The following is a 14,629-nucleotide window of genomic DNA, read 5'->3' as shown; positions in this document are numbered from 1 at the left end:
TAAGAGAACCTTTCATCCCATCCAGAAATGCTGCTTTATCCCTTGTGCTGTCTTGTGGGGTCCAGATGACCCAACTCCCAACGTGAACATGTTGGGACCCACTAGACAGTGCGCTGAACCTTTTTTCTTCAATGATTTGTGATCTTCACTGGTGTCCATGGATTACATGAAATCTTTCCACCTTTATCCACCTCTGTCATGGTAGGGAGAACACGTCAATGTAAGGGGGGGGGAGGGAGGGGGGTCATCTAGGATAGCACAAGGGTTAAGGAGATGTTTCAGCTGGAATTTTAATTTGTATTTCAGAGGTGAACTCATCGGTTTTAATTTCTGGATCAGCAAAAAATCTGACGTTAAACAACTTTAAATGAATTCCTGTCTAATACAAAAACAAAGTAAAAAAGCTTTTTCACAAATCTGTGGCGTCCCTTTAACCATCTAAACTGCTTTCAGCAAATACAACTAAAACAGAACTTGAAGCACTTTTGGGTTTCCTTTTGAAGATTCCCTTTTTTTCTTAATAAATAAGGGAATTCCTTCCACGCAGCATGAAGTCCCACAATGCACCACTACACCAGAGCCCTGAGCAGGAAGGACAGCGACGCTCCGATGGACAATCCCAGCGCCAGGAAGAAGGTCATCAGCGCCCCCGCCGTCTCTGCGTCTTTGGGATCCACCATCCTGACGGGAAGCAGACGCAGCGTCAGAATCCACGCTTCGCTACAATCATGAACACCTGGGATGGATTTATGAAGCCCCATCATCCGTCACCAGATAACCTAGTATTTATATAAAAGACTGAATCAGGAGCGGAAAAAAAAGTCCTGAGGAATAAATCCATGAGCATCAGTTTTCCTCAGAATCGTGGACGATCGGTCGCCATGTTTGTTGCACCGCTAATGTTGGGGTCGTGAGGGGCCGTAAGCTAGCTGGAGAGCGTTTCCAGCAATGGGGAGGGGAAGGGTGGGCGGGGTTACTCCACACCAACAGTCCCGTCCCGAATTCCACATGAACTCCTTGCTGCTCTGCAGAAACTATGTCCTGGAAAACGACGGCATTCTAATGAAAAGACCACCGGGAACGTCTTGAAGGCGGATCAAAAGACGATCAGAGTTTCTAGATGTCAGCAAGAATGATTTATTTACATATGTAAAAAGAAAAAAGCTCCCTAAAGTCTTTGAATTACCATAAATACAGACAAATGTTTAGCACGGAATGGACACGATCTTAGAGGCTCCGCCTTTCTCTCCTTGTGGGCGTCGCCCATTTCACAACGTCGACCTAGGCACGAAAAAAAAAAAATCCAAACTTTGCAAAGACGGATGTATATCGTGGATATAAAATGAAAGTGTTTAGCCGATCACAGCTAGCCTGGGGGCGGAGCTGATTGCACAGACTCTTCCTGGAAGGGGCGGTTCCTCACTTTGTGATGTCACAATGTGAGAACACACTGGTTTTCATGGATTGGGAGAGGCTGGTGTTAAAAAAATGCGAGTATTCCCCTAAATAAACTTCCTGGTTGAAAGAACGTTAAAAAACAAACAGCTGCTCAAATATAATATATATTGAGTCAAAGAAGACTCAAATATTTATTACGTTAGAGGAAAGTCATGCAGCCTAATCTGAGTAACTGATCCAAAAAGTAGTTCACAGGTTGTTTTTCTTAGTTTGGATCAAAAATACTGCTTTAGGGTTGTTGCTTTTTTTGTAAGGAACAAACTTTATACATACACTAAAAGCTCAAAAAGTTGCTTTTACATGAAATAGATCTTTTTAAGGGGGAACCAAGGAGGAAGCGATCGAAGATCTGGAGATTCAGGTCCTCCTCAAAATGTGCTGCTTGGCTTCATCTTTGAGGCAAACTGGGAACTCTTCAACATGAAGTTTAAATGCAAAAATAATGTCTGCAGTTCCTCTGATGCCCCCTGCTGGTCATGAAGGGACACTTTGGGGATTTTCCTAACCCTGAATTTATGTCTGAATAGATAAAAAAGCATCCATCCTTTTATTCCTGGATCTAAATCAGTGATCTACGGTGGATAATCAAAGATCTGATTTTGATCAGCCCTCCAGCAATGAGGAAGCTTTGTGTCCCCTCCCATATCAGGGGTTCTGGTGGGCCATCAGAGATGGCGGCGTTGAACTTACTGCGGCCCGTACGACATGGAGAGGCACACCAGGTAGCCGCTGGACAGGGAGAAGAGAATCATGATGATGATGAAGGCGGCGTCGTGCGTGAAGAAGGCAGGAAGGTAGTGGCGGGGCTGGACGTTGCACAGCATCAGCAGCGGGACGAACGCCACCCTGGAGACGACCAGCGCCGGGAAGAGGCGGGACTCTTTACGGGGCTGCAAGCGGGAGGAAGGGGTTTCAACCAAAGTGGGATGAGGTTTGGTCAGTTATGAACACAAATGGAGGTTCGCTCACCCAGCGAAACATGGAGGTCGCCGTCCGACCGAGCCAGTCGCCGATGTTGAAGGTTAGGAAGCAGCAGACGGAGGCGAAGTAGAGCTCTGAGGGAAAAACGAAAACACGTCTGAGTCTGAAAGCTGCTCCACCTAAAAAGAGGAATTAGGTCTCCATAGATCCACATCAAGACAGAGTGGAAAAGAAGAATTGAAAGAATTCTGTTGTTACTGCTGGTGGTACCATAGTCTGGGTCAAAGGTCAGCCACCTTTACCCCTCAAATAGAGGGAAAGAGAATGCCTAGAGTGTGCAAAGCAGTAATCAAATCAAAAGGTGGCTACTGTGAAGAATCTGCAATATGACATATTTTCAGTTGATGCCTTCAGTGTGAATCTACAATTTTTATAGTCATGAAAATAAAGAAAACTCTTTGAATGAGATAGTGTGTCTAAACTTTTGGTCTGTACTGTATATCACCTGTTAGAACCCGGTTGGCTGTATAAAAGACACCTGTCCACGACCTTAAACAGACCACAGAGCTGTCAACAGCAGGCCTGCCCATCCTGGTCCTGTAGAACCTACCACCCTGCCTGTTTTCCCTGCACTTCTGGTTACCTGGATCAGGTGTGTTCAGTCAATTAGGAAACACCGGAGTCACCAAATCAGCAGAAAGCAGTGCAGAACTGGGACAAAAGGTAGACTTAGTCTAAGGAAAGCAGAGACACGATTGGACGGACAAAAAGATTTTTTTACCCCATTTTCCAGGAAATGTGGTTCGAACATCCACAGTGACGGCCGGGAACACGGACAGAGTGACGGAGAACACGAAGGTCACACAGAAGGCCATCACCCAGATCTGAAGGACAGGTGAGACCGCCATCAATCACCTGAGCCAGCGTCCAGACGCTCACAGCAGGTCCGGCGTCCAAAGTCGAAGGCGGTCCCGGGAAGGAAAAGCGCCGTACCTTTTTGAAGACCTCCAGGACCGAGGCTTTGGCCTGGACCGCCTGCTGGGGCAGGGCGGCCTGCGTGGTGGCGTCTGACCTGCAGTCCAACTCTGCTTCGGTCTTGCTCGCTGCCGTCAGCGACCCGTTGGCGTGACCGTTCATCTTGCTGTTGTCTGCAACAGTGAGGTTGATGGCTGGTGAGGCACCGAATACTCTGGAGTCAGATTTAAGTGAATATTTCAGCATAGAAGAAGATATTTACCCTCCAGAGAATATTTCCTTGGTAGGATTGTACTCTTCTGTTTACAATTTACTCATATATATACCACATATGAATGTAGACGAGATTGGGCTTTTACTTTGAAATGCTTAACGTCGTACATCGCACCGCGGTCATCATTTTAATCAGGATTTCCTTCTGCCTATGAGTTCATCTGGCAGTTTTATGTTGTTTCCCCCTTAATTATTTCACCCTCAAAGTAAAAGCCCAACGTTCTTCTTCTCGCCTCGCCAGCAGCCTGTTCTTGCAGCAGCGCTCAAACTGAGACGTGAGGCCCCCCCCCCCCCCGTATGTGATCGCACGTCACTCAAGTTCTAACCTCAGAAACTGTGGAACAACTGTGGATCTGTGCAGCCGGCACAGAGCCGGCCTTTGTCTGGACTCATCTGATAAACCTTCAATCCTAAACAGAGCTGCTGGATCCCTGAGGGGGAAACCCGTTCTGGGTGAATCAAAGTGACCACACCTCAATGATTGGGTCAACCGACCTAACGAGATAAGGCGGAACTGAAGCGATTCTGGTTTGTGAAAAGCAAACAAACGGCATGAATGACCGACGGGGGAGGGGGGGGCTCACCCTGCAGCAGCTCGTCTCTGGTCTCCGTCTCCTCGCTGCTGATGCCGTTCAGGAAGAAGCGAGCGAACTCCTGAATGAAAAACCAACAACCGAAACACGTCAGGAACCAACGGAAGCAGCAGCAGCAGCAACATCCCTGTGACAACATCATCATCATCATCATCATCATCAACCCTGCAGCACTAAGCAGCAGAAACTGCTGGGGTGTTACTCTGGTTAATCCAGCAGCCGTTCAGGGTTTAAAAACTGCAAGTTCTGTCAGAAATAAGAAATAAAGACGTTTTTTTTTCTCCGTCTTTCTATGAAATCGTCTCAGAATTTCTCCAGTTCAATTCCAGCATTTTTTTTAACTTTGTGATTAAAAAATACATTTTTTTGTGTTTGTGTTCCTACATTTCAGTACAAATATAAGACGAATGGACAATGTTTTTATATCTGCAGGACTCATGTTAACCAAATTCCCGCTGGGATCAAAAGTTTGCGTCCATCTGATTTACTTCCTGATTGAATTTCAGTCAACACAAAAATTTTCACAGCTTTCCTGCATGAACTCTGCCCTCATTAGTTCACCGTTTGGGGTCAAATCAGGGTCATCCTGAAGTGGGAGAAAAAAAAAAAAACTAATACAAGATTTTAACTCAAAAGTACACATTAGCTAGGTTTCCATCGACTATGAAATTGCGCAAATTAAATGTGCGATAATCAATTTGCTTAATGGAAACACGACAATTTCAGAAATAAAAGTTACTAACTTGTGAGCACCAGTTATTTTTTTACCTCAATTGTTTTTTTCTCTCTTTAATGTCCCTTTAGGGGCTCCATATGTTTTCATTGAAAAGGGTGAAAAACAAAAGAAACAAAAGCTAAAATTTAAAATACATTCCTTGAAAAGCATCAGGAAAGAGCGAGTTTAAATAATCCCACCTCTTCAAGTTTGAAGTTCAAAACCGTTTTTTTCAAATTTACAATCTGGTTTTTCTTTCTGACGTCTGATCCTGATTTGAAGCTGTTTTTTCCACTTTTGGATGTTAATGAACTTTGTGCCTGTTGAAGTCATGTCAAACACAAAGTGATGACACCGTTCTTCAAAGGTCCTGCTGATCCCACATGTTGTCAATCGGTTGCATAAGTTTGGACTTCCTCCCTCGACCGCAGCGGCTGGTCTCTGTCAAAGACGGCCGCCTGAAATAGCGTGTCTGCAGGAGGGGTGGGGGGGTCTGGGTGTCGGATCGGACCGAGTCCAGAACATCCCGGAGCAGTTTCTGGGTCTGCAGCAGAAGCTGCTGGACCCGATCAGAAACCTTCATTCGCAGTTTTGATGGACAGAAGTCGACTCTTGCAGGTCATAAACTCCTAAGTGGTTAGGAAAGACATGTGTACTTTGAGGCCAAATGCATTGTGGGTAAGAGGCTCACGGACCAGGCGTGGCAGCATCAGGTAGCTCAGGAGGGTGACCAGCGTTCCCACACACGGAGTGATGAAGTAACCCAAAGCCGCCGACTCAAAGTCTGCTTCACCTGTGAGGCAAGCAGAGCGGCGGCACGGTTCTGATGAAGACGAGCCCCCATCTGACATTCTGCTCGCCAAGCTGCAGGCAGGACGTTAGTGAGGCTTACTGGCAATGGCGAGCAGCATGGCGAGGGCAGCGAAGGTCCCGGCGAGGCCCTGGCCGCTCATGAAGATGGAGTTGTACTTGGGAGGCAGCTTACCCACCAGGCCGAAGCAGCTGCCCTGCAGCACGGCGCCGAACGCTGCACACAGCGCCAGAGCACGATCAGCCGACAAACACGGCCCGCCAGGCCACGAACACACGCCCGCCAGGCCACGCCCACTCACAGTTGATGAACCAGATGGTTGCCATGGTGACCGAGAAGAAGCGGTCTTCCCCCATCTGTACTTTAACCAGCGCCGCCGTGAAGATGAAGAGCAGCAGAATCAGAACCAGGCTGCCTGCGATCCGCACCCTCTCCGATATCCTGAAACGCAGCAGCAGTTTGTGATTCCAGAGAGAGAATTTAAAGAAACAAAACAAGGTTTTCAGGAGCGCCACCGACCACTGGTACAGCATGGAGTTGAGTAAGGTGAAGAGCAGCAGGGGCAGCTGGGACAGCAGGGTCATCCAGCTGTTGAAGAGGTACTCCTTCTGCACACGGCCCGTGCCGTTGTGGACCTCCGTCCCGTTCAACCGCCTCTCGAAATACTGCAGGAACAAGGCAGTTTAGGACGCATGCTGCACAGGAGCACCACCTGAACACCACCCACTAATGACCCACTGCACCATGTGAGGGAAACTCGCGATATTACTGATCAATATCGCCATGACGATGTAACTTGCGATACATGAACAAATCGCAAAACAACCAAACACATCATTTCCATTTCACTGCAGTTTAATTTCAACAAAGAGTCAACATACGTTGAATTGAAACTAGTGTTCATGGAAGGTGAGCATCTGACATAAAAGGGCTTCATCTGATTGGTCAAATACATAAATGGATTTATCTGATTGACTAAATACTTTGAGCTGCCGTAAGATCGTTTTAGCACATTAAAGTAATCATTTATTGCAATTTTCGCCGTCTTTTGCGATATGCATTTTGCACATCTTAATATCACGATAAATGTGCGATTTATTGTGCAGGCCTGAGCCCAGACGTCCAGCACACAGCCATGATCAATCTAAATTATAAGAGCTTGTTCTGGGTTCAAGTCCCACTCCCAGCATCTTTGGATCTTGACACTGATTTTAGCCAAACAAATAAGAAAATCTTGTCATTTTCTAGGATATATAGTTTCAGCAGGAGCTTGTTACAAATTCACCTATGAGTTGTTAAAACCAGCTTCAATTTAATGTTAAACAGATCCACCATCAGCTGTTGGGTTCAGTTTTACCTGTGAGGCAGTCATGAAGAAATTCCACGGCAACAGCGTTCCCAATCCCAGAATGAAGAAGATGATTCCCACCAAGCAGCCCCTTCAACGCAAACACACACACAAATGTATGTTTGAAGGAGAAAAGACACACACACACCCACACACACAAGAATAGACACAAACACAAACAAAGAAAAAACACACACATATATATATTTAAAGAGAAAACACACAAGAGGAAAGACACGAAGACATACACAAAAAGACACAAACACACATAAATATACATATATTTGAAGGGAAAACACACACACAAAGAAGAAAATACACACACACAGACGAAGACACACACATCAGAAGAAAGAAAAATTTGGTCAAAAATTTAAGAAAACACACACAGGCACACACACGTATGAAGAAAATGCACATATAAGCCAATACAAATACAAAACAAGTTGAAGAAAACACACACAGAAGCAAGAAGACACAAACAAACAAAAATATAGACACACAAAGGCCGGCCTCATAAACTGGGTGACTGTGAAGTCGGAGACACAAATGAGACGCTGCACACAGCAACTGCTGCCCGGGTTCTTCACCGCTCAAATCTTTATGCGACAGAGAATGAGAAAGCCAGCCCCACTGTGAAGCATGGTGGTGGCAGCATCATGCTGTGGGGATGTCTCTCAGCAGCAGACCCTGGAAAGCTTGTAAAGATGGAGGGCAGAGTGAATTCTGCAAAATACACTGAAATCTTGGAGGGCAATCTTATTCAGACTGCAGGAGAACTGCGGCTCAGCAGGACATTTATCTTCCAACGGTCCAAAGCAAACTGCAAAAGCTACAGAAAAATGGTCTAAAAGAACATAAGTCCAGACCTAAATCCCACAGAGAACTCGGGGGCTGGACTTGGAAAGGGCTGTTCATGCCCAGTCCAAACGCAACCTGACAGAACTTGAGCAGTTTGGCAAAGACGAATGGATTCCAGTGTGTAGATGTACAAGACTGATAGAGACTTTATCCACACAGACTCAGCGCTGTCATTGCACCCAAAGGTGCATCTACTATATACTACTTATTTTATAGTTTTGTTTCATTGACATTACTTTGTAGAAATCAGTTTTCACGCCAACATTGAGGGCTTTCTTCTGGTACATTCTTGCGTGAGGAAAGTCAACTTTTATTGACCATTTATGAAGCAACAAAAGGGGACAAACATCCAAAAAGCACAAACACACAAAGGTTGTTCACATTCAGGTCCGTCAGCACAGAACATCGCGTGATGGAGGTCGAGAGTCCTTCAAACAGGAAGTGAAAGTCAGCGTGGTTGAAACTCACCGGTCAGGAGGAGGGTTTCTTTCCAACTTCATACTGACGCAGCGCTTTCTGTTGACGCTGGAAGACAAACGGCAGAGAAGACGGGTCAGCCTGACCCCGGAAAGCTTTGGAAAACAGGCGTTCTGACCCACACGCCCTTCAGGTCCAGGAGAACGGCATCCGTTCAGTCTGTGTGGGTGAAAGTGGACTCAGCACTCTGAAAGAGTCTTCATGCGGTTACGGCCTTGAAACCAGCCGACTAGCAAAACTCCAGGAGGAAGCGTATCACAGTCCTGCGGTGTTCTGTCAAATAAACGGATCCTGCTTTAGCCTTCTCCCACAAAGTGTGTGTCTGCATTAGCATTTTACTTCTGCCTTATCCCAAACCTGCACTAATTTGTCGAGTAAATCCTCGGTCAGCAGTTGGCTCCAACCCTCCGACAGCTCCTCTTTTACCAACAAAAGCGTGAGTCACAGGCGCCGGACGAAACCAGCCTCACATCCTCTCACTGCTGGGCTTCTGCAGGTTTTGAACCATCCGCTTCTGGCTGCTGGGTTTCTGAGCAAACCTGACGGGTCGGGAGCGACTACATACCGACAGCAGGTCAATCCCATCCTCTTTTGATGTATGGTTAAACCCCGCCCCTACTCCCTATTGCAGAGCTCAGAGCGGGGAGCTTACGGCCCGTCCTGCCAGAAAAATGCCACAAGAGTAGGCCTGCACAATAAATCACAAATTTATCGTTATCGCAATACTAAACTGTGCAATACGCATATCGCAAAAAATGATGAAAATCACCACAAACAGTCACCTTAAATGTGCTCTTTTGGCAGCTTGACGTATTTTATGAATCAAATAAATCCCTTTCTGCCTTTGACCAATCAGATGGACGCCTTCACGTTGTTGACCAATCGGATGAATCCCATCATGGAAGCCTGAACCGTCCAACGCAAAGCAATGCATACTTAACCCGCTTATACCACGGTCACTTACAAAAGAAATAAATATTAACCAGTTTTTAGTCCTTAATTCTTGTTATTTTTTTGGTTTGGATCGCTATTTTTTCCACAAAAACCGGACTATTCGTTACATGGTGGGGCGTCACACTACACAAGCGTGCGCCGCACCACCGCTGCAGTCAAGATTTGGCGATATAAAGCGATATATACATGCTGATGATCACGATGGGTTAAATAAAGCATCAGTGCAGAGAGGAAGTTCACCTCTTACCGCGATGATAACACGAACGGTGTATTTTATATGCTCAGGCAAACACGCTCGCACGCAGGTTTGATTCATGCTCGGACAATCTTAAAATTCTTTTATCCAAAACTTACTGCACACCTTTGCATACTGCCCACCTGTGGACAAAAGATAGGGCATCCAGCAGTAGCCTTTAATGATGCCCTAAGGATTTTATTAAAACAGCCTCAGTGCAAGCAGTTTGTTGGTGCTAGAGTTAATACTCTCCAAGCTTTATTTAGAAATGTTATCTATGGTTTCATTTATCGTCTTAATGCTTTAAATAATGAAATCCTTTTAACTCTCACCAAAGTAAAAGTACAGCATGTTTAGATACCAATCCCCTATTTGGAGGTTTTGGTACGGTCGCCTTTTTTAAAATTTTACGTTTTCTTTAAAGTCAGCAGTTTAAGTCTTTTTATTATGTTCATGATACTTGGTTATTTTACTGCTCTTATACTTTTATGTCATTGTTTTTATATTCCTATGTCATTGATTTTTATACTTTTATTACATTGTTGTTTTTTTTAAATAGTTTTTATGTCTTTGTTCTTATACTTGTTTGAGTGTTTTATTTTTATCCTTAAGTCTTTTATTTGTTTTGTGTATATTGTGGCAAATGGACCTTAAGTCTGTAATAAAGCTTCTCCTTCCTCGTGCTATCCATGGGGTCCAGATGACCCCACTCCCAACGTTGAGGCATGTTAACGTTGGGAGTGGGGTCATCTGGACCCTACAAGATAGCACAAGGGTTAAAAGAAGCCAGTGACACAGAACATTTAAGCTACGTGACCGGAACTACTTCTTTTAGGCGTGCAGTTATCACTGTGTGCTATCACTTTTTAATGCACACCCAGCAGCCAATCAGAATTGAGTTTTCACCCAGACCATGGTATAAGGTATGTTGACTGATTTAAATTAAAATGTTGCAATGGTAATGATATTTTTGGTTGTTTTGCCATTTGTTCAAGTATCGCAAATCATATTGTCATTGCAATATTGATCACTAATATTGCATATTGTGAGTTTTCCTTATATCGTGCAGCCCTACACAAGAACATCAAAAACCCCGTTTCATTGTCACAGTGGGTCTTTAAACGGCTCTCCCTCCTGTGGGTTACTGGTCACGCAGACACGCATCAGGCCGTTGACTTGTGAAGGACACGATAAAAACACCGAGCAGACCGAGTAAACACTTCACAAGCTCCATTCCTGAGCAGGAACGTCAACGGCATGAGCTACTCATTTGCAAAACCTGAAACACGCCCTGTTCCACTACCCCGTAAAGCCCTTTGCGTCTGATCTGCACCGCGCCGGGGGCAGAAACTTGCAGTGTGGAAGCGCCTGATTTCAAAGATTAAAGCTCTGAGAAAAACAAAACGATCTGTTCTGAGAGGCTCAGCACACGTGAACACATGGAGGTGAGCAAACACGCAGCAAAGCGCTGGTTTCCTCAGCAAATCAATACATTTATAACCATCCAGTAAAGGACAAAAACCCATTTAAGGCTGAAAACAGTGTGTGTGAGACGGTAAACAAACATTTTATCGGCACCAATTTCTTCTCTTCTGAAGTTTTCCATTGAAGTCTTTCACACAAACAGCTTCTTCGGTGAACGGGACAACCCTCCTCCTCCTCCTGAGACAAACATGCTGACGCAGGAGATGGAAATGTACCGACAGAACGATCCACCTTAAATCCAAAGAGGAACACCCCAGCAGAGGGTTTTAGGTTTTTAGAGGGCGACGGAAAGCCTCACGCATGCAGCCACAGAATGTTCAGGAGGAGAACGGGCGGAGGAGGAGTTGTTCTCCTAGCAACGGCAGACCACCTCCTCAGTCTGCAAAGGGAGACGAGAACAAAACTGTTCACCAAAACTCAGGAACGGACTTGAAGGAGGAGGACAAATACAACCATGACCTAAACCCTCTAGACTCTATTCTCAGCTTTGGCTCTCTCTAGATTTCAAAAATAATCAGTAAAACAAACCGTCACCTCAAAGATCCGGTGAGATCCGGTCGACTGTGACGGCTATTCAGCTCCGAACAACAACCAAAGCAGCCCGACACAACAGAGAGCATCACGGAATGAATGAATATTTCCTGATATCCACTTTACAGAACAGAACACCAACGAGACCTTCACAGAGCTCCTCTGGTTATTGTCTTCGTTATTCCACATTACTCAAATGAATGTTACCAAATGAATCTTTACCAAACAGAACAGTTTCCATTTTAGGATCAAAAATAAGGTTTACATGACATAAGAGAACCTTTTATCCCACCCAGAACTGGTCCTTTATCCCTTGTGCTGTCTTGTGGGGTCCAGATGACCCAACTCCCAACGTGAACATGTTGGGAGTTGGGTCATCTAGACCCACTAGACAGTGCTCTGAACCTTTTTTCTTCAATGATTTGTGATCTTCACTGGTGTCCATGGATTACATGAAATCTTTCCACCTTTGTCATGGTGGGGAGAACATGTCAATGTAAGGGTGGGGTCATCTGGACCCCATAGGATAGCACAAGGCTTAAAAAAACACTCGATCCGTGTAAGATTTCAAAAAGGAGCTTTGATCAAATATGAACGCTCTGAAGCTCAGGCTGAGGTCAGAAAAACCCTTCCTGCGTTCACTGCTCAGGTCTACGGTAGACACCGTTTCCACACCCAACTAGACAGTAGAATCGGATCAGGGAAACCAGCTCGGGCTAACAACCGCCATGTTCCAAGGTCAAGGCAGAGCGGCAGGAAAAGCAGCGGGAGGAACATCAGGAAAAACTGGGAAAGGCAGCAGGAAGAACGTCAGAATAAACGGGAAAGGCAGTTGGTTCTCAGTACAGCCCAGCTGAGGATCCATGGACTGTAGGATAACAGTTCCTTTGGGGAAGTAATGAGGCGGATCTGCTGAAAGTGGAATTTATGAAATAACCACAGAATAGAATTCATTTTGCACATGATTCATCCTCCTTTGACCAGACCTGTAACATGATTAAGCAACAACAAAGGATGACTGGCACTGAAACATGACCCCACCTGACCAGTTTGTTCAATGGGGTTTAGAAGGTTCTGCGGAACCAAACAGAAACAGATCCAAAGCATTGAAAAAGTGACTTTAACCGTTAAATGTGTTGTTGTTTTAGAGAACAGGAACAGAGTAGTTGCACAGCTTTTCCTGTCTCACTTCCTCCACGTGCTCCCTCCATCTCAGCAGGGCCTGATGATGGGGCCCAAACCCATCTAAACAGAGCCAATGACGGGGGCTCTGGCTGTGTTCTGATGGGTTTGGGCCTCATCAGAACACAGCCAATGATGGGGGCACCTGTTCTGCATCTGTGACGGCGGGTCGTCTGACCGCCAGAGCAGTAGAGGACGTGTCACTCGCATCACAAAGAACAGGTTTAAACATCCATTTCGACGTTTTAGCGGGGCAGCCAGAACCGGCGGAGAGCTAGCTTAAAGGCGGTTCGGACTCACCGTCCGGGTCCGTCACAGACGCTTCATGTTCCGCATGAGAACCGCTTCAACGTCCAAACACACGAACGACTGTCGGTACCGTCCGTGCACGTGGGCCCATACAGCCAATGACTTTTATCGCGATATAACTCATTGCACGCAGCTCAGAGCTACTAGTGTGACGAAGGACGAAAAAAGGGGGGGCCACCGGAAGTACCACCCACGCACGCGGTACAGAAAAGGCGCGTTAAGGAACACCTGCAGGACTTAATGTCTCCACTCCAGCTTTACTATGTTTACTGATATTTTCTTTATATTTACCAACAATAGGTCTATGAATCCAAAAATAATCATTTTTTAAATATGTATTTTATAAGAATAGAACAGAATTACAGACTACAGGTCCAAATTAATTATTGGATTAAAAATATAAATATGTAAAATAAAATCTATATCTGTTATTCGCAATTATTCCTTCATTCTTGGTGATGGTAACTACTGATGTAGCCACAGCTACCATGGCTACCATGGCATTCACACACCAGTGGAGCCACACTGGGAGGGTAAAGTCTCTTGCCCAGGGTCACAATGACAGTTGACTAGGGGGAGAGGGGATAGACCCGCCAACCCCTTGATCATTGGAAAACCTGCTTAACCGCCTGAGCCACTGCCGTTAAGGGTTGATTTCACAAGACTCGCAAGGCAGTTATGCTAGGCTGCTCTTTGTCGACTTAAGCTCTGCATTTAATACAATACTGCCAGACAGACGGTCAGCTAAATTGTTGGATATTGGACTTCCTCCCACCACTTGCCGTTGGATCAGAGACTTTCTCTCTGACAGAGTGCAGATAGTCAGAGTGGGTCCTCATCTCTCCACAGCCCTGAATTTAAACACCGGCTCCCCACAAGGCTGTGTGCTGAGTCCTCTGCTTTACGCACTGTACACGTATGACTGTGTCAGCACGCACCCAGACAATGCAGTCATTAAGTTTGCCGATGACGCAACTGTGGTGGGGCTTATTTCTGGTGGTGATGAGTCGGCATACAGGGATGAGATCCAGAGGCTGGTGGGGTGGTGTGCAGACAACAATTTGGTCCTAAACACCACAAAAACAAGAGAAGTGATCGTGGACTTCAGGAGGAAGAAGTCTGATCTGCAGCCCATTGTCAATAATGGGGAGGGTGTGAAGAGAGAGCCAAGCTTCAAGTACCTTGGTGTGCACATTGATGAAGACCTCCAATGGAGCTCAAACACTACAGAGGTAGTGAAAAAAGCACAGCAGCGTCTTCATTTCCTGAGGATCCTCAGCAGGGTCAACCTGAAGAGGGAGCTGCTGGTTGCCTTCTATTGTTGCTCCATTGGCTCCACCATGGCACACAAGAAGGTTCTACAGAGGGTCATAAACACTGCCCAAAAGATCATTGGCTACCCTTTTCCCTCACTGAAGGATCTCTACAGCATCGCTGTCTTGGGAGGGCACGCAACATCACGAAAGACTGCACACACCCAGGACACCGGGTGTTTAAATGG

At 45.7% G+C, this 14,629-nt stretch overlaps 1 protein-coding gene and 1 long non-coding RNA gene across 3 annotated transcripts; both read right to left on the bottom strand.

Annotated features, from left to right (window-relative positions):
• Positions 1-265: 265 nt before the first annotated feature.
• Positions 266-13,300, bottom strand: slc29a2 (solute carrier family 29 member 2). Of its 2 annotated transcripts, none has more exons than XM_004080020.4 (13): positions 13,120-13,300; positions 8,424-8,480; positions 7,104-7,185; positions 6,266-6,411; positions 6,048-6,187; positions 5,828-5,962; positions 5,631-5,728; positions 4,212-4,281; positions 3,373-3,527; positions 3,161-3,263; positions 2,428-2,513; positions 2,149-2,348; positions 266-681 (listed from the first exon to the last, which is right to left on the bottom strand). In XM_004080020.4, exons 2-13 carry the CDS (start codon positions 8,453-8,455, stop codon positions 570-572), a joined length of 1,359 nt encoding a protein of 452 aa, XP_004080068.1. In that variant the 5' UTR covers positions 8,456-8,480; positions 13,120-13,300; the 3' UTR covers positions 266-569. The 2 variants fall into 2 exon arrangements, with proteins under 2 accessions (XP_004080068.1, XP_020567449.1); XM_020711790.2 differs by lacking the exon at positions 13,120-13,300 and adding an exon at positions 11,187-11,410.
• On the bottom strand, positions 8,487-9,340 carry LOC110017112. The gene is made up of 3 exons (XR_002292422.1): positions 9,215-9,340; positions 8,790-9,120; positions 8,487-8,705 (listed from the first exon to the last, which is right to left on the bottom strand). It is a non-coding gene; the product is annotated as an uncharacterized LOC110017112 (long non-coding RNA).
• Positions 13,301-14,629: the final 1,329 nt, after the last annotated feature.

Source organism: Oryzias latipes, chromosome 18, assembly GCF_002234675.1.
Source record: "Oryzias latipes chromosome 18, ASM223467v1".
NCBI classification, from domain to species: Eukaryota; Metazoa; Chordata; class Actinopteri; order Beloniformes; family Adrianichthyidae; genus Oryzias; species Oryzias latipes.
Note: the sequence above shows the minus strand (reverse complement) of the source record. Positions and strands in the feature narration are given on the sequence as shown.